Source organism: Ammospiza nelsoni, chromosome 3 (assembly GCF_027579445.1).
Source record: "Ammospiza nelsoni isolate bAmmNel1 chromosome 3, bAmmNel1.pri, whole genome shotgun sequence".
NCBI lineage: Eukaryota > Metazoa > Chordata > Aves > Passeriformes > Passerellidae > Ammospiza > Ammospiza nelsoni.
This window is the reverse complement of record NC_080635.1, coordinates 52860940-52885416: the sequence shown is the minus strand read 5'-3', so window position 1 is coordinate 52885416 and position 24477 is coordinate 52860940. Positions and strand designations below refer to the sequence as shown.

The following is a 24477-nucleotide window of genomic DNA, read 5'->3' as shown; positions in this document are numbered from 1 at the left end:
TTATATTTCTGTACAGATGGCTGTGTCACCATGGAAGAGATGAAGACGACTTTGCTCTAGGAGATCACAATCTCTGGATCATTCTTCATCTCAGTATTTCATAATAATGAAACATGTCCAAATGCTATAACAAATCTTTGCAAATGTACAATAAACTGTTTAGGAAAGTTCATGCCATGAACAGAACTGTGTAATACTCTCATTAGTGTACAGACACAAATCTAATGCCTATAGACTACTGCGTGGAAAGTTCCAAAGAGAAAGAAAAGTCTGTGAACTTGCAACAGCCCTGGAAAAATGGGAGCAACAAGACTTTGAAAAGCACAGCTTTGGGCACACTCCATGTGTCTGCACAGCTTTCAAGTGAACTAGCACTTAAGACCTTGTGTAACAAAATGGACTCTGGGGACACAGCTATAGGGCAAAAAGCTACCTCAAGGTCTGGAGAACCTGCTAAAGTACCAAGTAGATGGAGGCAAGAACATTCAGCTGTTATTAAGATGAGCACTTTCGGCAGTCAAGAAGTACAGCGGCAACCACAAATAGACCACGAGCAAGTAGGAAACACGGCCTCAGCACAACTTTTTAGTTCTGGGAAACTGGTATCATCAAATGAAGCTGCACAGCAAGTCACAGAGAAGCAATATCCGCAGCATCGTCCAAGCCCTTATTCATGTCAACATTCACTTTCCTTTCCACAGCATTCGTTGCCACAAGGCTTCTTGCACAACATAAAGCCACATCAGAGCTTGGAAGGCCCTCCATGGCAGTTTCCTAGCCACTTGCAATCAGTTGCCTCAGAGGACTTGTTTCCTTTTCATATGCATAGCCATAGTGGAGGTTTCTCCAGGAAGAAGATTTCAAGTTTGAACCCTGCATACAGCCAATTTTCACAGAAATCTTTAGAACAATCAGAAGATGCTCACAAAAAAGAGCACAAACCCAAAAAGCCGGGCAAGTACATTTGTCCTTACTGTAATCGGGCCTGTGCCAAACCTAGTGTACTTAAAAAGCATATTAGGTCTCATACTGGTGAGCGACCGTACCCTTGTGTCCCTTGTGGTTTCTCCTTCAAGACGAAAAGCAACCTTTACAAACACAGGAAGTCACATGCCCATGCAATTAAGGCAGGGTTGGTACCTTTCACAGAGTCAGCAGTCTCTAAATTGGACCTTGATGCCAGTTACATCGATGTGGAAGCTGAAATTCATTCAGATGGAGAGCAGAGCACAGACACGGATGAGGAGACCTCACTCCTGGTGGAAGGCTCTGACAAACTGAGCCCCGTCTCACAGCTCCCGCTGGACATTGCCAGCAGGAGTGGCTTTCACTCCTCCATGGAGGAGTCCTTGGTGGGGCCGATGAAAGTCCCCATTTTGATTATCCCTAAAAGTGGGATTCAGTTACCCAGTGAGAGTTCACCATATATTAGCTCTGATATGTTGCAAACCTCATCCTTAAGTACCAAGTCTGATGACTCTCATACAGTTAAACAGCGACTTGCACTAAGACTGTCAGAGAAAAAAGGACAAGATTCTGAGCAGTCATTAAACCTCCTGAGCCCACACAGTAAGGGAAGCACTGACTCTGGCTATTTTTCCCGCTCAGAAAGCGCTGAGCAGCAAATTAGCCCACCAAATACTAATGCAAAGTCTTACGAAGAAATAATTTTTGGGAAGTTCTATAGGATTAATCAAAGAACAGCACTAACTGTAGCCACAACAAATCAGGAACACAGTTTAATGGGTAGAAAGGGCAAAACAGACCCATCACCTCTTTTAAATAACAGATTAGATATCAAGATGCTTGAGGAACATATTTCTCACCTGTCTCCAAATAAAGAGGAACTCATTGACTCCAATAATTTGAGCACTATTAAATCTACACAAGTTTATCCAGGCAGCAATACAGAATGTAGACAATCCCAGACCACATCATCCATCAAAAGTGAATCCAACTTGTACCAAGTGAGTCAGCAGGGTGATGTGCCTGTCCTTCTAGAGCCCCCAGTAGATTCATCTCCTCTTATTAGAAGTAACTCCATGCCAACCTCTTCTGCAAACAGCCTAAGTGTTCCTCCATCTCTGAGAGGAAGCCATTCATTTGATGAGAAGATGACTGGCTCTGATGATGTATTTTATCCTGGGACAGTGGGAATATCCCACCAAAGAATGTTGAGAAGGCAGGCTGCCTTTGAACTGCCATCTGTACAGGAGGGACACTCGGATTCAGATTATCATGGAAGACAAGGGAAAAATATTATTATTGCTTCGAGCAGACAGACAGCAGGTGACAAAGGACCATCCTTAAAGGAGAAGAAAGGAGACAAGACCTTTTATGACTATGATGCCAGTGGAAAGCACTACAGAAAGTGGGAGGAATTTGAAGCTCAGAAGCAGAACTACAGGGACTCACCATCCTTAAGTGGGATGAACAAAGGGGGAGAGTTTTTTGTTGATGCACTTGGACAATCCCAGTCGGTGCCATCCATGCTTGGAACAACTTTTGAAAACAGAAAGCGCAGGAAAGAGGAGAGTGTTGGAGATGAGGAAGACAGTCCTATGATTTGCAGCAGTACAACTGGCACCCCTGGGGGAATTCAACCTTTGGACTTTGATCCCAAATCCCAAATTCAGGAAGTGCCAAGAAGTGGATTTGCCCTTCAAGGCCTGGAAAACGCTCCCCATTGCCATGCGGAACGTTTTGAAATGTGCAGGCCTTACTTGCAGTCTGGAAGTCCAGCAGCTTCTTTGGAAGACTCATCCCTTACTGCAGAGCAAGAAAAGGCTGCGGAATCACTGGTTAGAAAGCCCCCCGGAAATGTCATCTCTGTCATTCAGCACACAAATTCATTGAGTCGGCCAAACTCATTTGAAAGGTCTGAATCTACAGAACATATTGCCTGCCAGCAGGAAAAGATGTATTCACCATCTGAAACATGTGAGAGTGAGATTTGTGAGTCCCCAATGAGCCCAGACCGAGCTCCACAAATGGAAAATGCTGACAGCTGTAAGCCATCCCCGTCCCAGCAGCCTCAGCCCTGTCATATCCAGCCCAGGCTGGTTCGCCAGCACAACATACAGGTACCTGAAATTCGTGTCACAGAGGAGCCAGATAAGCCTGAGAAAGATAAAGAAGTGCAGAGTAAAGAGCCGGAGAGACCCACTGAAGAATTTCAGTGGCCCCAGAGAAGTGAAACCCTTTCTCAGCTTCCAGCTGAAAAGCTACCACCCAAAAAGAAGCGTTTAAGACTGGCTGACATGGAGCACTCCTCTGGGGAATCCAGCTTTGAGTCGACAGGTACAAGTCTCTCTCGCAGCCCTAGCCAAGAAAGTAATTTGTCCCACAGTTCAAGTTTTTCAATGTCCTTTGAAAGAGAAGAGAATATGAAGTTCATCACACCTTCCAAACAAGATGAATTTGGAAAACAGTCCGAGTTTTTAACAGTTCCAGCAGGTGCTTACTCACTTTCCGTCCCTGGGCATCACCATCAGAGGGAAATGAGACGCTGTTCGTCTGAACAGATGCCCTGTCCTCATGCTGCTGAAATCCCAGAGATCCGAAGTAAATCCTTTGATTATGGGAACCTGTCTCATGCCTCTTCAGCTGGAACACCTACTGTGGCATTGTCTCCATCCCGAGAAAGGAAGAAATGCTTCTTGGTTCGCCAAGCTTCCTTCAGTGGTTTTCCAGAGATTTCTCAGACTGATCAGAGCGCAGAACAAAGTATAAAGCAGGAGCAGATGGAACATTCACAGGTTGGTCTTCGCTCTTCCCAGTTTGTCTGGCATCACTCCCCTTCCTCTGTTCTCCAGCCCATTCAGGTGGATGACTCTGGAAAACAGGCTATTGGCTCTTGTGCTCAGCTTAGTAATAGCTCATCCCACCTTGCCCAGCAACAGGCTCTTGTTGCAGACAGCCCAGAAATGTTAAGGACTCCCTTAATCCAGCAAGCACCTTATATTCCTAGCAAACATCCATCAGGGCAGCAGCAGCTATTTGCACATCAGGAAAAAGTCCCGTTTCCCCCTATTCATAGCACCTTGTTTCAGTTCCCCTATCCGGCTGTCTGCATGGTTCACTTACCACCATCTCAGCAGCCTATCTTGTGGCAGTCCTGCACAGAACCTCTGCACTTCCAGCATCCATTTGTACAACAGCTGCAGAAATCTTATGTCAAACAGGCTTTCCAAATAGATGTACCTCCAAGTTATCACCTAGAACATGCACCTGAGCTTATTGGAAAGAAAGCAGCTGATTATGTGCACGCTAAAGAGCAAGCATACCAGCATTACTCAGGAACATCTGGGTCGTATTCAAAAAATACTCTTGCTAAGTACCAGTCAGACCACAGCATTAAACCAACAGATACATCCTCTGAGCAGCCTCTTCAGACAGATTTTGACTCCCCAAGTGATGGATCTGTACAGTCTTTGCCAGGAACAGTTGTTCCCGTCAGGATACAAACCCACGTGCCATCTTATGGTAGTGTCATGTACACAAGCATTTCCCAGATCCTTGGACAGAGCAACAGTCCTGCAATTGTAATATGTAAAGTTGATGAGACAGTTTCTCAAAGAACATTGGCAACTAATGCAACCATGCAAGGAATTGGATTTAACATAGCTCAAATGTTGGGTCATCATGGAGGACTAGAAAAATATCCCTTGTGGAAAGTGCCGCAGACACTTCCACTTGGACTGGAGGCACCAATTCCCTTGTGTCTGCCTTCCACTTCTGACATGGCTTCTACCTTGGGAGGAAGCAAACGAATGCTTTCCCCTGCCAGCAGCTTGGACCTCTTCATGGAGACCAAGCAGCAGAAACGAGTCAAAGAAGAAAAAATGTATGGACAGATAGTTGAGGAGCTAAGTGCAGTTGAGTTGACTAACTCAGATATAAAGAAAGATTATCCAAGAATGCAGAAGCCTCAACTAGTAAGGCAGAGCTGTGCTACTGAGCCAAAAGAAAGTCTGCCATCCATGTCATCCTCTTCATCGCTGTCATCCTCAACATCTCAAGATTTCCCACCTGTCAGCATGGCGGGAGCTGATGCATTCCCACTGAGCAGAGAGAAACTTTCCAGTTTTGATTCCGCATCCCCGGGACAGAAGTCCAGTGGCCCATCTGAAGGAAGAGACTCACCAGAAGAGTTGGATGTGGATGAAACAGCCTCAGATATGAGCATGAGTCCACAGAGGTCTTCATTGCCACCAGGAGAAATTCAGGCAGAAGACCAACTGAAACATCAAAAATTACCTCTTGGCATGCTGGTCCAGATGTCGTCTAATGCTGTTGGGAAAGTCACAGCCTCAACCATTCTCCTGACAGACGTAGCAGATTTTCAACAGATCCTTCAGTTCCCAAGTCTGCGTACGACGACTACTGTGAGCTGGTGTTTCTTAAACTATACAAAACCCAATTACACTCAGCAACCAACCCTCAAAGCTTCTGTTTATGCCTCATGGTGTATAAGTTCATGTAACCCAAACCCATCTGGGTTAAGTACAAAGACCACTTTAGCACTTTTAAGGTCCAAGCAAAAAAACACCACGGAAATCTACACCCTGGCTGCTATGCACAGACCTGGAGCTGGTAAACTGACATCATCAAGTGCATGGAAGCAGTTTGCTCAGGTAAATAAGAAATTTTAATAAAATTAAATGCATATATGTTTATGTGAAAAATTTCTAGTAAACTATAAAATGTGAGTTAATTTTTTTTTAATTTCCCTATTGGGAAATCAGCCAGTGACATCTTCCCAAGACAACTTTGGAGCCTCAATTTATCCTTCTGCAAGCTCTGCTACTGCTACTGTCTCTGTCTCTGTTTCTATTTTCAAAATCAGATGTAAAAAGTGAGGCTTTTAAAGCCTTCCATTTATGTGTGCCAGAGTCTGACACATTATCGCCTTTTATTTTGCCCTTTGTTTTTCCTGATAAACCGTGTGTCAGACACAAACATCCACATGCTTTTGTAAGAAAAGATTAAGATAAAATTGAGTAAGGATCTTCAGATCCATTTAATGTCTTTTACATATTGACTCTTCCTCACGGATAAAGGGTTTGCTAATAGTGCCAGGGAAAATTCTGTAATGGCAATAAATTACCTTCTGAGGCTTTTTCATATCTATTTTCCATTATTTTTTTTTCCTGAGGAAAGATACAGTATTGTATTTTCTGTCAAGACTTGTAAAAATTTGTCTGTGTTGCCTCCTCTTTTATTCTCTGTCAAATTAAATGGGACAGATTAATTCATCGTATAGAGTTGGACCAGAATGAGAGTTTGGCTTTGACCTGGTATGTTAAAAGTATTTGAAATGAAGTGTGCATTTATTGTATGCTCCAGAAGTAACACCCTTGCTTGACTTTGTTCTACAGATGAAACATGAGCCATTCTTCTTGTTTGGCAGCAAGCTTGAAAAGAAAGTAGTGGGGAATATTATAAAAGAAAGAGTAAAAGGAGACATTCATGGAGATAAAGACATTACATCCAAACAAACTGAGCCGATACGAATTAAAATCTTTGAAGGAGGGTAAGAAAATATAACTGGAAATTTAAAGCTCAGCCTGTCATTTTACAGACATTTGAAAATGAATATGAATGAATTAGAATGTGAACAGTCTTTTGTATTCTTGCCATGTCCTGTAGCTCCTAAGTCTCTTCTTTTTTGTGTATTTGTCAGTCTTAAAATGCACCACAGGGTACTTGTATGCTCACTTTGCTACTTTGCTATTAAGACAATTGTTTTCCATCTGTGTGAGAGCACTTGCTTGAAGTTGTTACTTTAATTTCTTAAGTCATAAGGAAGTGGATGAACTGCTAACATGTTGATATTTTCTGTGCCATTTCTTTGTATTTAATGACTTTCATGAGGATGTGTTTCCATTTTTAGGCACTTGTGTATTTCCACTCAGTTGAACGGGTTGACAAGGTGTTCTTATTCTTGCAATATTGTACTATTTACTGAGGTTGGCTTTTGGAGATTAAATGTAAAATGCCAATGAAATCTATGGTATCTAAGGCTAATCCATAGATCTGTCATGTATGGTTGATAAAATACTGTTTCATTTTACTATGACAATCTATCACTCAAGTGATAACAGAAGCAAATAACAAAGAGGGGAAAGCCAATTAACATTGTTTTGAGCCTTATGAAACTTGTTAAGAAAGGAAAATTAAAAAGACACTTGTTTGTCTCTGCAGTATTCTCTAAAATGGAAGATATTGTTGAATTTCATTTACAGAATTCTGACACAATGCAGTTAGTTTGCTAGTTTTTAGTTGTGCATAGTCAGGTGGCTAAACAAGATGTGATTTGTAGTCTTACCAAACTCAGATGGTCCCAAAGCACTGTTTTATTGGGGTGACTAAATAGGTCAGGAGGGAGATGTGAGAAATTCATAAATCCATTTCCTTTTCCTGTCAGTTTGTACCCTTTAAAATCTCAATTGTCCTTCATTGATGTGTTTTTTTCTATGATTGAATAATCTCCATGAAATTACCATTGCCATTTCTCTGTAGTCTGCAACACTGAAGGAGTATAGCCTACATCTTGCTTGAAAGACTGAAAAAGTTCTTTTGGAGATTTTTATAGGTGTGCTGGCCCAGACACTCTTGTCCTGTTCTCTGTAGTTGTACCTTGTCCTAGTACCTAAGCCAGTAGACTGGCTTTACAAAAGTGAGCCAAATTCAGTTGTAAACCTAAGTTTACAAGAAATGTAAAGAGCTGGTGCTTCAACTCACTCCCACTTTGAAGAATGAAGTTGCTTCCCACTTTGTACCATTTCTGAATTTGGATGACCCAGGTGAAGATAGTCTGCCTTGATGTAAGCTACATGATGAGAGGTCAGAAGAGTGAAAGTGTGTTAAGAAAAGCAACTTAAAGGAGAATTCAGATGAGTGTGAGCTGCAGCAGATCACTCTATAAAAAACTTCTACTATCTAATACTTACGTCAATAAATTTTGTGTGTTAATTGCACTACCTTAAGTTTTCCTGTACATCAATAAGGTTTATGAAACTATTTGAGTAAAATCATGTAATTCACACTTCACTTAGAAATGTCTCCTAGTAATACTTAGCTATGTTTAGATACCCTTTGAGTAAAACAAAACATAGGAAACCTTGATGTGCACATCAGTTTCTGGAGTGGGGAGAACAAATAGTCTGTGCAATAGACTGGGACTTCCTCAATAGAAACATAAAAACTGCAAAACTGCAGCAAATGAGGTGATGCAGTGATGCACTCTTTCCTCGTGCATCATAACTTCATGGTACATTTTACAACAATTATTTGTGGAAGAACAGATTAATTCTTTCCATTCTTGACATTCATTTGGCTATTTTTTAAATCGGTGTAATATACCTTAGACATTATTGTCATGTCTAGCACTGCTTTCTGTCAGGGTTATTGAATTTTTCCTTCTCTTCAAGTTGTTGTCTATCGCACTTAAAGCTATCTATTGTCTATCACTTCTTAAAGCTAGTTTTTGATGTGGGTGGGTTTCTATGCTTGCTTCTTGGCTGTTTGTTGAGCTATTTTGCTCTCTCTTCAAGCACACCTTCATCTCCTTTAAGCACATAGTGCAATGAACTATATAGCAAATGTCTGTTGTCTTCATGTCACATTTTCTCCCCTGGATAGACAAGTATGGATGGTTGTACCTTGTTTCAGCAGCATATTTTCATTTTGGTTTTCAGTTTTCATGGGCAATGGGTTTCCTTAGGCTTTGTGATTGCTTTTGTTTCATAGGTGTGAAGAAGGTAATTAGCTGGGAAAGATCTGTGGTTGTCTGCTTTTGTCTGTGTGAAATTAGCAGGCAAGTGGAGCTCTGTAGCTGCCTTGTGCCAGTGGGGTGGAGCATTCATATGGCAGCTGGGCCACATGAATGCTCCACCCCACTGGAGCAAGACAGCTGGGGCTGGGGATGAGTGAGAAGCTGAAGGAGCAGAATCAGAATCGAGGCAAAAAGTAGATCATTGAATCATAGAGTTGTTGCAGTTGGAAGAGACCTCTGAGATCGAGTCCAAATGTCAGCCAGTGCCACCAGATGTCACAGCACATCACCACCTCGCTGCAGAAAGCCCATGAAGAGCTTTTTGTAAGCATCATAGCAGAGGGAGTTTGGAAGGAAAAAACTAAACCCTGCATTGTTACCACTGGCAGGTGGCTTGATTCAAGTGAAATTACCTGAATCACAAAATCTGCCTTCCATCATTTGACTGCAGATGTGACTGATGGGATATGAAACAGTATTTCTCAAAGAAAAGTGGTAATTTCAGGTTCAATCCTTGCTGCAGTACAGTTAGTTACTAGTGGTGTGCAAAGAAAGAAGGGACAGGACAAGCATGCCTGCTCATCTGACACCTAGTTTAATGACATTAGCTGACAGCAAGAATTCACCATTTGCTTATGTTTGTACTTTCATATCTACCAGTAATAGACTCTAATTGAAGAACCCAAATAAAATAACTCAATTATAACTCAAATAATAATTCAGTTTTGAATAGAAATTGCAGGACTCTGAGAGTTATTAATACTTTTTAACTCAAGAGTCCCATCCTAGTCAAACTCTGAGCAGCAGTGGCCAAAGTCCTTACATGGAGATTACATAGTAGGAAGGGGGAAATTACTCAAAGCTTTGAGAGAGGCACAAACTAGCAGTAAGATCCAATATTCCTGAGGTCTAAAAGGTAATCACCATGACTCTGACTTCTGGTCTTTTAGTTTTTGCACCAGCCCTTCTTTAAATGTCAAGTTTGTGTGTGTCATTTCTCTTACAGTCATTGTTATGATGAAGCATACTTAAAGAGTCAAGGTCAGTTGTGGCCAAAAATCATCTATATGAATGATGAAGAGACACATGTTTTATCATTCTCTTTGTGTCCAATGGGATCTGACAGGTGACAGAAGCCAGTGGAATGAGGTCAAGCAGAAGAAGAGCAGAGATGGAACAACAGAAAAGCACATGTAATAGCACAGCATTTATCTTACCAGTGTCAATCAGGGGTGGTACAGTAGACTCCATCCCAGAAAAATAAGACTGTAAGGAGAGATGAAGAGAAGATAAAATAGCAGTATTTCAAATAATAATGGACTTTTCTTTTTTTTTGTCTGTGGGAGAAAGCTTGGAGGAAGTTGATGAAGCAGTGGATAGAGAGATGACTAGCAGTCCTTGACATGTGCATATGAAGGAAAACCTGGGAAATGGGGCAACCAAGATCCCAAAAATATTGTACAGAAAACCTGCTAGAGAGATGACTAAATACTACATTATTTTAGACTATTCCAGTTTTGTCCATGCTGCCAGGGACAATGAAGGATATGGGAGAAGTACAACTTTGTTGGAAATGAGATGAAAAAAACCTGAATTTAGGCATCTGCATTTGAAAGAGGAGCTAATGAGTTTAAAAGATAAGAAGATTGACTTCAGAACAGGACACTGTTTTTCTAGAATATTAACTTCAGAATTTATATTGCCTATGATATAGCTAAACATATGGGTAAGTGTTCATCTAAGAACAGCACACTTGAAAAATGTTCCAGCTCTGTAACCCAAAAATTGCCACTTTTTTTCTTGTAGAGTTATCATCGCATTAACAGAATCTTTCACATAGTCCCTTTTTTATTTGAAGTACTGAATGTCAGTATCAACAATATTTTGTGGGTTGTGCATCCACAGAATGACTGAAAGCACTTTGTGCTGCTTAAGATGAGGGCAATGGAGGATAGAGAGCAGAGAAAATATTATTTCTCAGTTCTTACACTTCCTGGATTTTACTTTGAGTGAATGAGGATGGAATTCTTCCCCAAAGGAATGCAGTCTTCAAACCTCAGAACAGCCGGAGTAGATTCCCTGGACTCCTTTAGATTTCAGTATTAAGAATTTACATGATAATAAAGGCAATGTACAGCTTTACATAGATTTTAATATCTTATTTATTTTCTAACTACACACTATGTGATCAGCAAAAAAAAAAATCGAAACCTTATGTCTGTGTGTCAGTTCTATGCCATAAGAAAAATTTCAGTAATAGCTTTCTTCAAAGTATCTGTGTTTGACCATTTTATTTCTAAAGCATCACATACCTGAGTGAAATCAACTCCATGTCTCTTTGGGGAGCAATTTATCTTTGGGGATGTCAGGCATGTGTAATGTGAATGAATATATCCTTGCTCGTCATCCATGTTCCCTTTATGCTTAATGGGAAGAAACGGGCATTTCCAGGATGTGATTTATCTGATCCCAAGGGATAAATACACTAAAATAGTTAAATGAACGGTGCTGCAAAATAATGCTGTTTTCAGTGGTGGTAAATGTCTGTGCTGTACAAGAATACAGTGAGCTGAAATTCAACCTATAGGCTTATATTTGGAGTTGTGTCTATAGGAATGGTTCTTTGTTGGTTTCCTGACAAGGTGTTTATACTGTACTCATACTGCAACTTGTTGGTTTCATATTGCTTAAATATATTGGGGCCAGCACATTCTCTGAAAGCCAAATACTTTATGAGTTCCATACTGAAAATTCAGTAGTTCCTTTGGACTTCTGTGAGTTTGCATTGATTATGAGGATCAGATGCATAGAAGTGATGTTTGTACATGTATCAGACCTAAAATATGAATGACTTAAGTACTTGCTCTCTTCCCACAGGTATAAATCAAATGAGGATTATGTCTATGTCAGAGGTCGTGGCCGAGGAAAGTACATTTGTGAAGAATGTGGCATTCGCTGTAAAAAGCCCAGCATGCTCAAAAAACATATCCGCACTCACACTGATGTCCGGCCTTATGTATGCAAGCTATGCAATTTTGCCTTCAAAACTAAAGGTACCTGACCTTTTCATTTGAGCTCTTGCCACTTCTGGAGCTATTTTACCCTCTGGGATTCAATCACCCATTGCAATCAAGAAGAATATTTTCTTCAGAATAAATTTTTTATGTTTCTATATACAGGACTATATAAGAAAGCTTGTTCTCTTCTGTACAATTAATCCAGGGATTTTGTAAGACTCTGAGACTCCTTGGATAGCTTCATTGAGAACCTAGAGACTCTTGGATGGTCCTTCTGTCTGCAGGGAAAATGTAGTAGCATAAGAACCACCCTGAAAAATAATACTTTGCCAATATTGTTGCATGGTGCAAATTTTAATTGCAGCAGCACTTAAATGCTACCAGGAGACCATATTTCTTATGACATAATGTAGAAGCAGAGCATCAGCTGCTGAGGAAGACATGCCTTCACAGGCTTTACAGTGGGTCAGTTTCAAGTTTATAAATAATATATGTCTCCTAGATGGGCCAGTCCATCCACTGTGGCATTAATTATGAATAGAGATCTGATAGCTTCTGTTCACATGTATTTATCAGCTTAGAAAAAAAAGCTTCCATTTGTCACCCTGTGGCCACAGATAATGGTATTCTTTGGAATTCAGATTCGTGATGCAACCATCTCCTTGAAAAAAAAAAATCCTTTCCTTGGTATCATTTCTTTGTAGCACAGCCTAAATCAGCCTTACATTCTCAGTTTCTTAGCTTCCCTTTGGCAGACAAAAGAATGGATTCTAGTCCCAGTGCAGTGAAACTTAACTCAAAGGAGGAGAAAGAATGCTGAAGGAAATTTCTCCCAAGATCCCCGTGCAGTTTCATGGCTGTTTTGAGGATTGAGAATTGTAATAGTTTCCATGACTCCAGCAGTTCTTTCTGTGCCAAAGATGGGAACAGCTGATGGATGGTAGTAGACCCATCAGCCTAATTTAAGATGGGAATGTTCATGGGCATGAAGAGAGAAAGACAAGGAGCTGCTTGTTTGTAGTCCCAGTAGACCATCTGGTGAGCTGCTCTCATATCATTGCTTACATTTGACATTGCTGGAGGAATGGGTCTTGAGTAGGGACTTGAAGTACATGACAGGGTTGTGGTTTTATACCTGTGTTCAGAGAGGACATTCCAGGAAGAAGAGGTGGCATGGAAAAAAAAAAAAAAGAGAGAAATTGCTTGCTGTGGCTGGCATTTCTGACAAAGAAGGAGAAACATGGATGAGGTGGTTTACTCTTGCACAGAAGGGGCATGAGTAGCAAGAGACTAGGTTAGCCTTTGAAGTACAAGCAGTGTTTTACTGGTTCATTACTGATTATAAGCAGTTGTCAGCCTCATAACTACTGCTGCTACTTTGCTGTGAGCAGTGAGGACAAACTTTCAGAAGTACTTATGTTTTTAGTTTTTGCGAGCATTTAGCCATCCAGAAGCATCAATGGCCAAGTTAAATTTTTCATGCAGTGCACAGACTCAAGAAACTCCTAGTGAGAAGGGAATTATTCAAACTAGCTGGAGCTGAAAGGCAGAGAAGAAGAGCATTGTGAGTTTCTAAGCACACCTGCGCTATTCAGCAGAAGAGTGCAGTGTTCCTGACCCCAGATGGCATGTACCACAACACCATCTGGAGATGCTGGTTGGGGTCCTAGAAGCAGCATAAATGCATTTCCAGAGGGCTTTCCTTGAACTAAGAAACACCATGACTTGGTAGTGGGTTGGGTTTGCTTGTGCCATGCTTTCCCGTTTGGGTGTTGCAAATGAGGCTGAAGTGGCAAATGGATTAGAGCAATATTCTCCAGCTTGTGCTTTGTGCTCAAGATTCTTTGTCATGAACTGTCTCTTGGGGCCAATCTCAACCCAGTTTTTTAATCTATGAAAAAACAGACCAAGACAGGCACTCCAGAAAGTCAATAGTCTAGTGTTAGATTGCTCCCTCAGGGGAGTGGGAGATTTGCTTTCAAATCTCTGCTGTGTCTGGTTTAGATCCGTACTCTAAATCTGGGAGCTGAACTTGAATTTCCCCCGTCCCAGGTGGGTGCTGTAAGCACAGCTTCTCTCAGTTCAGACACTGCAGCTAGATGGTATATTTGCATAGAAAAGTCTCCTGTAAGTGTCTTGTTTTGTTTTTTTTTTTTTTTTTGGTGGGGTACTTTTGCCTCCAAATGCTTCAAATACATGGAGCATTTGGAAACCATGTGCGAAGTTAAATGTGAGAGCCCTTACCTGGAAAGTGCCACTGTGTAAATGGGAGCATGAGACCTGAATGGCTGCTGTGCTGTGGCAATCTGTATATATTATGAACAGTGAGTCCAGGAACAGGTAACATCCAAAAGTGGGTTTTGTAGGGGTGCCTAAATATCATGCGGAAAATTGGAGAGATGCCTATGTACGTCTCAGGCCCTGAGTGTATTTAATTTTTTTATTTTCTATATAAAAACCAGCTCTCATTAAAACAGGCTCTGAGGCCAGTGATCTTGATGAGTCAGCCCTGTCTGTTGTGGTGTTTTCTAAAGCTAAACCCCATTACCTGCAGCATAATGGAGCTAAGATACACCAAAACCTTACTTGAAGAGTGATCTTTGTTGTTGTCCATTAATTACATTAATCTCTGATCCACAGGAAATCTGACAAAACATATGAAGTCTAAAGCACACATGAAAAAATGCTTGGAGCTTGGAGTATCAATGACATCTGTAGATGATGCTGAAACTGAAGAAGCAGGTATGTCAAAATGATTTCATTTAGTTGGAACGGCCTCATTCCAACAAAAGTATGGAAAGTATGGAGTCTGTAAATGACTCACTGCACTTTAGCACAGTGATGGGCATGGGAAAATATATTATGAGTATTTGGGGTATTTTTTTATTGAGAGTTAATGTTTTAATAAACAGGAAGTAAAAAAAAAAAATCCTATCTAGTTGTCTGGGTTATACTTTTTTTACATGAAGAGATGCTAGAAATAAAAATATGGCCTGTTGTCATCTGTCTCATTTGAGGTTCCCAAGAGTGAACTTGCAAAGTACTATAGGTTGAATTTGCTTCCATACTTCAAGTTTAGAATTTTAGGCATTATTTTGAAAAAAAATGTGGTTTTAATCAATGAGGAATGGCTTTATGCAGCCATCCCAGGTGAAGAGCATCCAGCGATGGCATTGAGTGTGCTGGGCGGGGAATGGTTGTGGTGTGAGAGGTGGGATATGTGCTAATCATTTGGACTTGCTGTGGTTGTTTCAGAAAATATGGAGGACATGCAGCAGGAAGCAGAGAAGAGCAGCAGCCTGGCAGGGCTGTCAGCAGAGCACCAGTTTTCTGACGCAGAGGAATCGGATGGCGAGGACGGCGATGACAATGATGATGATGATGAAGATGAGGATGATTTTGATGATACTCAGGGAGACTCGACACCAAAAACCAGATCAAGAAGCACCAGCCCGCAGCCCCCTCGGTTCTCCTCCCTGTCAGTGAACTCAGCTGGGGCATCGCAGGGGGCTTCCCCAGAGGGCTCCCTTTCCGTGGGACACTCTTCCCTCATCAGTTACTTGGTCACCTTACCTAGCATTCAGGTTACTCAGCTTATAACACCAAGCGACTCCTGTGACGACACACAAATGACAGAATATCAGAGGTTTTTCCAGAGCAAGAGTACGGATTCAGAGCCTGATAAAGACAGATTGGACATACCCAGTAGCATGGATGAGGATTGCACGCTTTCGTTGGATCCCAGTTCTTCTCCGAGGGACCTCTCACCTTCCAGTCGACAATCGTCACCTGGCTACGATTCTTCACCCTACAGAGATAACTCACCAAAGAGGTATTTGATGCCAAAAGGGGATTTGTCACCCAGAAGACATCTGTCACCCCGACGAGATATTTCACCCATGAGGCACCTTTCCCCGCGGAAGGAGGCTGTGCTGAGGAGAGAGTTATCACCAAGACGGGACGTGTCCCCGAGACGTCACCTGTCGCCAAGGAGACCAGTGTCACCAGGGAAAGATGTGTCTGTTCGAAGAGATTTGTCTCCCAGGCGAGAGAGGCGATACATGGCCTCCGTTAGAGCTGCGTCTCCCCGGAGGGGCTTGTACCACAACCCAGCATTGTCCATGGGTCAATATTTACAGTCTGAGTCTATTCCAGTGGGACATTCAGTAAGTATGAAAGAATATTTTCATTCCTCCTGTAGAAAACTGTGCTCTTACTGAATTTGAGCATTTCAAAAATCTTTGCAGCTTTGTAGAAGAAGAAGACATAAACTTCGAGTCTTGGTGGGCAGTCTTGGAACAAATGCAAGAAATTTGGAATAGACAAAGACCAAGTCAGGATGCTAATTTGATGCACTAGAATCAGCCTAAGGGGCAAGTGTTCACTTGGTAGAACTCTGAGTAGCTCCATGAACTTCAATGAAATTAGCCTGGTTTGCATTTTCTGCCTCCATATTCATTACATATATATATGTGTGTATAATTTTTAAATGGCCCAGAAAGCTTACATGGTTTGTGAGGCCTTCTTCTGCACTGTAAGAAATATTGTACTTTCTGGACTCTCAGGTGAGATCCAGCCAAAATCAAGGCTTAAAGCCCAGTTCTTGTGGTACGGTGCCCACCACTGAGTATTCCTTAATGGAATAAAAATGCTAAGATAATGGAACCTCTTAGAAAAGCAGAGTGCACACTGAAATTATGATCTGTGGCTGGAATTTAAAGGATATTATTGTGTGAGAGGAGCAGGCAGCTGTATGCCCCGCAGGAAGTGCCACAACCGTTTGGGTGGAAATATGCAAAATTTGCGCAGCTGCTGTCTGTGCTCTTCCCTTTTGGTAAATCAGCTCCCAGAAACTGCCTGATTGGCACTTTTGGCCAGCTCTAGCATTCACAAAGCACTCCCTCCACAAATAGATTGCGGATTCCTTTAGAGGTAAGGAATGGCCTTCCTAGGTGTGAATTTACTTAATTATTAACTATGCTTTCCTCACCCTGTTGCTGTTGTGGCTGCCCTCTCACTTCCTGCCTATATGTGGGTTCAACCTGGGCAAGCTACCTCAGAACTCGTTGCTCTTCTCCTGGCTGGCCTCTTCTTCCTGCTTCCCCATTCCCAATCTTCTTGGCTCTCCGTGTAGTCTTTGCAGTGTTCCTCTGTGGAGGAGAAGAATTGAACCTTCAGTTCATACAGTCCGCATTTCTCAGCTCTGGTGTATTTTTCTCTGTAGAGTCAGGCTGATGTGTTATCTGCTCCCAGGATAAGGGATGAAGGATGCACCTGGGCAAGGATGTTTGGAGCTGGGGTGGACCAAAAAGAGCTGAGATGCTGCCAGCTTGGCAGATCCATAAGTGATTTCCCAGCATTTCAGGGGTGTAAGGGAAAGCTGCAACTTGAGTGGCTGTATTTATAGGAGAGAGCAACAGAGATGCTTCTCTCACATCTTAGACGGTGACTGATTGACTAAATGGTCCTTGAGAAAGGGCATGCTGAAACCCTGCTGCTCTCTGACAGGAGTGATCGCTGCACAGCTGAGAGAGGGTACAAATCCCACCAGCAGTTCTGCATTCCTGACTGTGTGAGGAAGCACAAGTGGGTGAAGAGTCACCAGTTTAACTAGTCATGATGTCTTAGTATCAGATGAATGGGATCATATGGGATTCTACAGCTGACACTGTGCAGGGTGCCCCAGTCCCTCATGCCCCACATGATGCACACTGGCATCCTGTAGTAAAGGATTTTAGATGTTAATGATGCTAGCAAAAATGGTAATCCTTGACCATCTGACAGTTCTTGCTGTAATATTTTTCTTATGCATTATGCACACCTTCCAGCAAGGCGTTTAGCACATTGTAAGGACTCTCTTAGCACTTCTCATTCCTTCTTTTAAGGAGTCCACCATGCCAGATAGACTTCTAGTGCTTACCTTGTTTTTTGAGAGTCAGGCATGTGGTAGTGAAAAACACAATGAAAAATCAGTTCAGTTGTCTTACAGAAAGGATCAGTAACTTGATGGCATATTGGGTGTTTGGGAGAGAAGGCCAGACCTCAGTAGAGTCACTACAACCTGAATAGAGGAGGCATCACTGGAAGCAGAGCCCAGGCAAATGTAAATGAAAAAAAGGACAAGTGAGGATGATTGCCTGTTGCAACAAATGACTGCAAGGAAGGAAAGATGCATTCCTTGTCTCTTGATGCCTTTCTGGAAAATGGACTTTAGCCAAACATTAGACAAGCTTAAGTGAAACACAAGTTATTATACTCAGCATGTGGGAAGACAAATAGCACCTGAGCTAGCAATAAGTGAAAGCTGTCAGAGAAAAAAAAGGAATAAAGGTTGTTTTTCACTTTTTAGAGTAGTAAAATCCAGCAAACCAGAACATCATTAGCAGCTGCATTGGTGATGCTCATGCTGGCTTACAATCCTTAAAGTACTTTCAGAGCTGCATTGGGTTCCCAGTCCTTGCAGGAATAAGGGCAGTTTTGTGCTTCCAGTGCCTGCAGTTCTCAGAAGAGGCCAGTTTTCTTTCTTCTCAGCTGAAATCGATGTATTTGCTCAGTCTCTTTGGCCAGTGCTGGTCTAGTTGCCCTTCATCTTGCTTCCTGTTGAATGTCCATGCACTTTGGTGGTCTCTTGCAAAAGACTTGTAAAGTGCTCAGGCATGAAAAGCACTACATAGAAAGCAATTAAAATTATTTGTTTAGGAAGTGGAAAAGAGCATGGTGAAAGTAAATATTTTTTTAGATTGTATAAAAATACAGGAAAATACACACTTATTTTCTTCTTTGGCAAGCAATAGCAGGATAGACTCTTGCAACAGAATACTCTCTCTAAAGTAGCTTAAGTCTCTAGTGTATGCAAGGTCGCACTTGGCTTTGACTAGTTGAGTTGGTGTCTTTAAAATTAATGCCAGATTTCTACTGTTCTCTAAATACATTCAGGATCTTCTGTCAGTTGCAGAGGTTTCTTTCCTTACTGAGGAGGCTGATGCCATTATCAAAGGGCTCAGATTCTTCTTCCAAGTCATCTTCTGCCAGTCCTGAGAGAACAAGAAGTAATAGGAAGGCTTCATTTGTTCGCCCTGAGTGAATCTCTTTTATCATTTTCATTTGACTGAAGCATATGTCTCTGTTGTCACATTTTTTGTGTTTTGACTCACATTTTCAGTCTGGGAGTAAGTGACCTGGATTGTTGTCAGATGGAATTAAACTGAAAATGTGCACCAGGAGGGCAGCAGGTGCCCTTGAACTGTGAGTGGCCATCCAAGTGACTGCAAAGAGGCCACACCGGGCTAGACTGAAGCAACCTTTCCTTCCAAACCCACGACACTTGTATTGTGAATATGGGATCCAGCACAAGCAGTTTTCACTCCATTCCAGCTTGTCCCAAACCTTAGTACACCCTGCTACTTCCTAGTGCAGACCAGAACCTTTGCCTCTTCTTCCAGTCCCAGGATAGACACAAAGAGATCAAGGAGGTGTCTTGCTGGGAGTGGCACAGACTGGTCTCTCACAACTATCTTAGCTTCTAGGCAGTAGTGGATTTTGCTTCTGCTTCCATCTTGTTGCTCATCTCATTCATTTTGAAGTCTGAAGCCTGTCTTGATATATTCAGAAGGGCTGAAGGGAATTAGGCACCTCTATGACCACTTGAAAGTTTATAGGACTTATGGTCCTTTGATCATCCCAAACATGGATATTAAATCACTTCCCAAACACTCACTACTTTATCATCTTGAGTGAAATGCATTCTTGTACAGAGAGCCAGAAATTCTGAATTCCAGGTAAACTGTAAATAGGTTCCCTGGTGCATCTGGGCTACTGTGGTGCATTCTGTGTTGGGCTGCAAATTGAGCTGATCCTGAAAGTGAGGGCCACACAGAGTTACAGTCATTTTATTGGGCACCATGTCTTTCAGGAGGCACATTGGTAATGTGCTCTGTTACAGATTTTCACTGTAGAGTTCAGTGTTTTCTGGTTTTCAATTTTAAAAAACCTCAAGTACATTATGACATGCTAATCAAAGAGACTGTTTTCCACCCAACATGTTTTTGCAAGCTGTGGTCTGAGGCTGCCCAGAGGATGTCTGTGAAGGGTGCTTGGCTTTGAAATGTGATCTTCCTCCTAATCTCGCACAGCCTGATTTGGGTGATGTACCAGATACAGGGTAAACCCTATCTCATCCCTGAGGCATTCTGAGGGACTTGTGAAGCTGGGTTTGGCTTTGCTCAGGGGTGTGATGTGGCAGTCTAGCTTTGTGACCAGGTCAGAGCATTTAGCGAGGAGCTGCTACAGAATACTGTTGCTTGGGAAATTATATGTTACCTGGAGTTGAAGGGAAATATGCTAAACTGTAGCAAATGAGAATTAATAGAAAACTAACTGGATTCCCATTACCTGACAAAGAGAAGAGCTCAGCTCGCAGCACTGGCAGCAGCCCACTCTGACTGCAAAAAGATGCCATGACTTCGTGCTCTGTGCTCTGTGATCTAATCCTTGCCCTGTCAACTGCAGAAAGTCTTTACATTTTCAGGATGCTTGTTGAAAAGAGGCAGTCTTTCTCTGTGTGTCTGCTTGTAGGAATGAAAATGCTAGATATTGGTAAAGGAAATAAAAGCAGGGAAAGAGGTAGGAACAGTTACTAGTGATTATAACCATTTGTGTTGTTTCCAAACTTACCTGGCTGGGTTAGAGAAAAATAATCCAGTATGTGCCCAGCCAGGCTTGGAAGGTATCCAGTGACATGCACACACTGTCACTGTCTGTGTTAAAGTTGGGCATACAAGACATATATTGGATGATGCGGCGGATTTTGAAGCACAGAGCAGTTTCTGTCATGTTAGGCACCTCTATCCAGCAAGGACAGATTCTTGCTCTATTCCCTTAAGAAACTCTGGCAAGGTAAAACATGAAGCCAATGTCTTTCTCAATTAGAGATTTGTGTGTGACTAGGTTTATTCTTTGATGGGTTTTACTCTTTTTTTTTGCTCAATTTCCCTTAGCCCAAGTTCACATCAGATGTAATAGTAATAAATGTCATGGTGTTGGAAATGTCCAAAAGGACAATATGACTGAGAAGCTGGTTGACAGACCAAAGATGGATAAAAAAAAAGGGGCAAGCAGCTGTGCAGAGGTGAAGTTAGTGATAGGAAGGACTGACAGGGTAGGTGAACTGTCTTGTGGCTTGGCAGTTGCAGTTTATTTTGTATAGTTTTCCCCATTCAGCAATATAATGTGCTGTCACTGTGCTTTCTTGTGACAGTTTCTCTTTTATGAGACTCAAGTGTCTCACTTTCTGAATAGGAAAATTCCCAACATAGATTAGTCTCTGAATAATATCTCTGAAGTTTGACTCTGATGATTATGGGTCACCCTTTCCTGTCTCGACATTGATTTATATTAAACAGGACAAAGCATCTGAGCACAGTGAGATTGAGCCCTTGGGTAGCAGAGAAACTGAATCTTTAATTGCCCCCTAAACCAGCTCCCTAGGATGGGATCAAGAGGTTGCTTAATGCCTTGAGAGCTAGGATTTCCCAGCAGTGAAGTGCTGCCACTTCAGTGCTTTGGCATTTAGCAGCGCAGTCCTCGGGCTGCCACACCAAGGCTGTGGTAGCATTGCAGCCCTGGGGCAATTGATCCATGTTTGGTCAATTTACAGAGCAGAGATGAGCATTTTCATTCATTTAATTTCACATGAGAGTCCCTGAGAGATGTGTGGCCAAATCCCACATATAATTATGAAAATGTCATCCTGCACTTCTGTCATCATTACTCGTCTGGTCAGCAAGAAACGATACTTGATCATCAGATAGCAAACAAATTTTAAAACTTAGGAATGAAAATAAAAAGGAACCCAAAAGGCCAGGGCATATTTAATACTGAGTGGAGATGGAGCTATTCATTCTTTCAAGGCAGGAGCTAATGGGAAGGCAGTGAAAATGTCAATATTGCGAGATTGGCTTTTATTACCCATCACAAAATCCCCCATTCTTCTCAACCCCATTATGACTGGGTGAGTCTCCCTGGGACACAATCATCACTTCTGCTCACAGCTGATGCCTCTGCTTTTTTTATTATTTATTGTTTACACTGCAGATAAGCCAGAGGGGTACTCCATTGTCTCAATGACTAAAAAAATTTGTGTCTTCATCACACAAAGACACTTGAACTTGCATGGAAATACCCATCTGCTTTCACCAAGGATTGGATAAAGCTCCCAGGGAGCAAGTGCCTTCTGTGGGGCTCAAGAGCAGGTTTTTCAGAAGGCAGTAAATACATACATGCTGTCAGATATTCCCTGTTATGCCCAGCAGTGGTGCTGAGCAGGGGATGTTCAGACGTGTACTTCTCTGCAATAAAGTTTAAATACCAGCACATTTTTCCAAAAGAGAGGGTAAGATGGATCTCCTGGCCAAATTTCTCTTGGGGAATGAAAATCTATCTACCCCAAATTCTGTTCAAAGTTTCAATTGAATATAATACCCTCCACTTCCTGACCTAAATTGCTGCATTGTGTTGCTGAATTCTCTTAACTAGCCACTGCTTTCACCTCAGAGTCATGAGCCCTGTAGGGCTGAGCTAAGCAAAACCTCCTCTGTTGTTTGGATATGCAATTAGCGGAGTTTTCCAAATGCTTTGGGATCCGTCTGGATGAAAGGTGCTTCGTGAATGGGAGGTTGTGTTAGACAGGAAAGCAGATAGGTGGTTTGGCAGCCAGACAAGAATTCTGATAGTTACAGTGCTGACATCTCTTTTTTTTTCTTCTGGTTACAGAGGAGGGGGTTGTCTCAGGCACCTTATTTCAACATTTATGGAGAAAAAGGAGGCATGGAACATCGCAGGTCTAGCCTGTTCCCTGAAGGTCCGAGCGACTACGTCTTCAGTCATCTTCCACTACACTCCCAGCAGCAGATCCGAGCACCTATCCCCATGATGCCCATCGGGGGGATCCAGATGGTCCATTCAGTCCCCGTGGCCCTTTCAGGTTTACATTCTCCGTCCACTCTGTCCCTGCAGAGGCAGGTCTCTGAGGAGAAGCAGAGAGGAGCTGCGGAAGCCCTGGCGAAAGAGCCGTTCAGCATTTCGAAGCCCCACGAGAAGCGTACCTCTCCGCACAGCTTGCACGCCGCCGCTCCCCCCAGCGCCCCCTCCTCGCCGCTGCTGTTGCTGGCCCAGAGCACATCCGAGGACAGTGTGGTGGCTACCGAGAGGGAGCAGGAGGAGAACATACAGACTTGTACAAAAGCCATAGCCTCTCTGCGAATCGCCACAGAAGAAGCCGTTCTGCACGGGGCGGAGCAGCTGCAGAGGCCTTCTGAGCCTCACCAGAAACCCTTAGAAAGTGCACATTTTAGCATTAAACACTTTAGTGGATCTGAGCCGGGCCAGCCCTGTGCCTCAGCCACCCATCCTGACTCGCATGGTGGTGAACAGGACAGTTTTGGTACATCACAGACTGCGCCAGCCCATCCCACCTTTTACAGCAAGAGCTTTGTGGATGTCCAGCAGCTGGGCTTTCACAGCAGGAGCGAGCCCCCGTCAAGCACACAGGAAAGGAAAGATCCGTCATCTGAGAAGAGCAAGCCGCATTGATCTGAGATGCATGGAGACTTTCACCCCATACATTTACCCCACCTTTTTTTTTTTCTAGAGATAGAAAAAGTATTCAAATTTACAGCATGCCTGTTCTAAGTTACAGTAGTTTGCTATTATATATACTTTTGTTATATCAAAAGAATTAGATAAAGTAACAAGTCATCATGAGCCTGACCAAAACTAAATTTGAAATTCTTATTGGGTCTGGTACTTTTAAATTGTACAGATGTTTGTGCCTTTTCTTTACTTTGCTTATATTCTTATAAGCATTTTTTTAGCAGTAATTTGTACATATTTTAGAATTTGTGTATCTGCTTTGTAATAAATGTAATTTCTTTCCTTTTTTGGACACTTGGATCTAAATGATGTAAAACAGAACAGCATCAATATATGTGAGGTTGCACTAAAACATATTTTTATATGATTAAAACTGAACAGCTTTTATGTACAGCTCTGATTCTGTAATACTAATATTTATTTACTTTGTTTCATAAATTGTAAATTTTTTTCTTAATGTTGTGGATTGCTTTTCTATGTGAAGCATGGGATTTACTGTTGCGTAATTAGAACAAAATGTATATTGTAAAACAAGATATTTAAACTAGAGTATCTTATATTATTCTGCACTTATGCATTAGTTAAAAAAAAAAGATAAAAGATGTATCAGTCAGTTCTTAACTCTTGTAATTTTTTTTGTCTCTTGTTTGCCGGATTGACTATAACTTAAGTGCTGATTGTGATTTTAAACTGATAGTACCGTAAAGCATTAAAGTAAAACAATGTGCTATTGTGAGTTTTTTCAAAGCTTTATAAAACAGTTATAAATATATTAAAAGTATTTGGTCTTATGTGAACATGTTGATCTATATACTCCTTAAAAAGCTATGGGAAAACATTCCACCCCATGTAAATATGTGCATCACTGGTGCCATCTGTGTAGCTCACCGGGACGGGCAGGGTTTGCTGTGCTGGTGCTTCCAGGAGCGGGCTGGGGCACTGCTGCCTGCCCGAGGGCAGAGCCCAGCAGCGCCCTGACCCACTGCCTGGCCTCCAGCAGCAGGGTGGCAAGGCCCCTACGGCCGCTTGGGG

General features: G+C 42.1%; 1 protein-coding gene across 9 annotated transcripts in view; it reads left to right on the top strand.

The window, feature by feature from the left end:
- Positions 1 to 24242, top strand: part of HIVEP2 (HIVEP zinc finger 2) — a 136160-nt gene extending 111918 nt beyond the window's left edge. For all 9 annotated transcript variants that reach the window (XM_059467972.1, XM_059467968.1, XM_059467974.1 and 6 more), the window contains 6 exons: positions 17 to 5636; positions 6381 to 6535; positions 11657 to 11832; positions 14437 to 14538; positions 15052 to 15962; positions 22567 to 24242. In XM_059467972.1, the coding sequence (XP_059323955.1) occupies positions 225 to 5636; positions 6381 to 6535; positions 11657 to 11832; positions 14437 to 14538; positions 15052 to 15962; positions 22567 to 23385 (7575 nt within the window). In that variant the 5' untranslated portion in view covers positions 17 to 224 and the 3' untranslated portion in view covers positions 23386 to 24242. The remainder of the gene's footprint in view (positions 1 to 16; positions 5637 to 6380; positions 6536 to 11656; positions 11833 to 14436; positions 14539 to 15051; positions 15963 to 22566) is intronic.
- Positions 24243 to 24477: the final 235 nt, after the last annotated feature.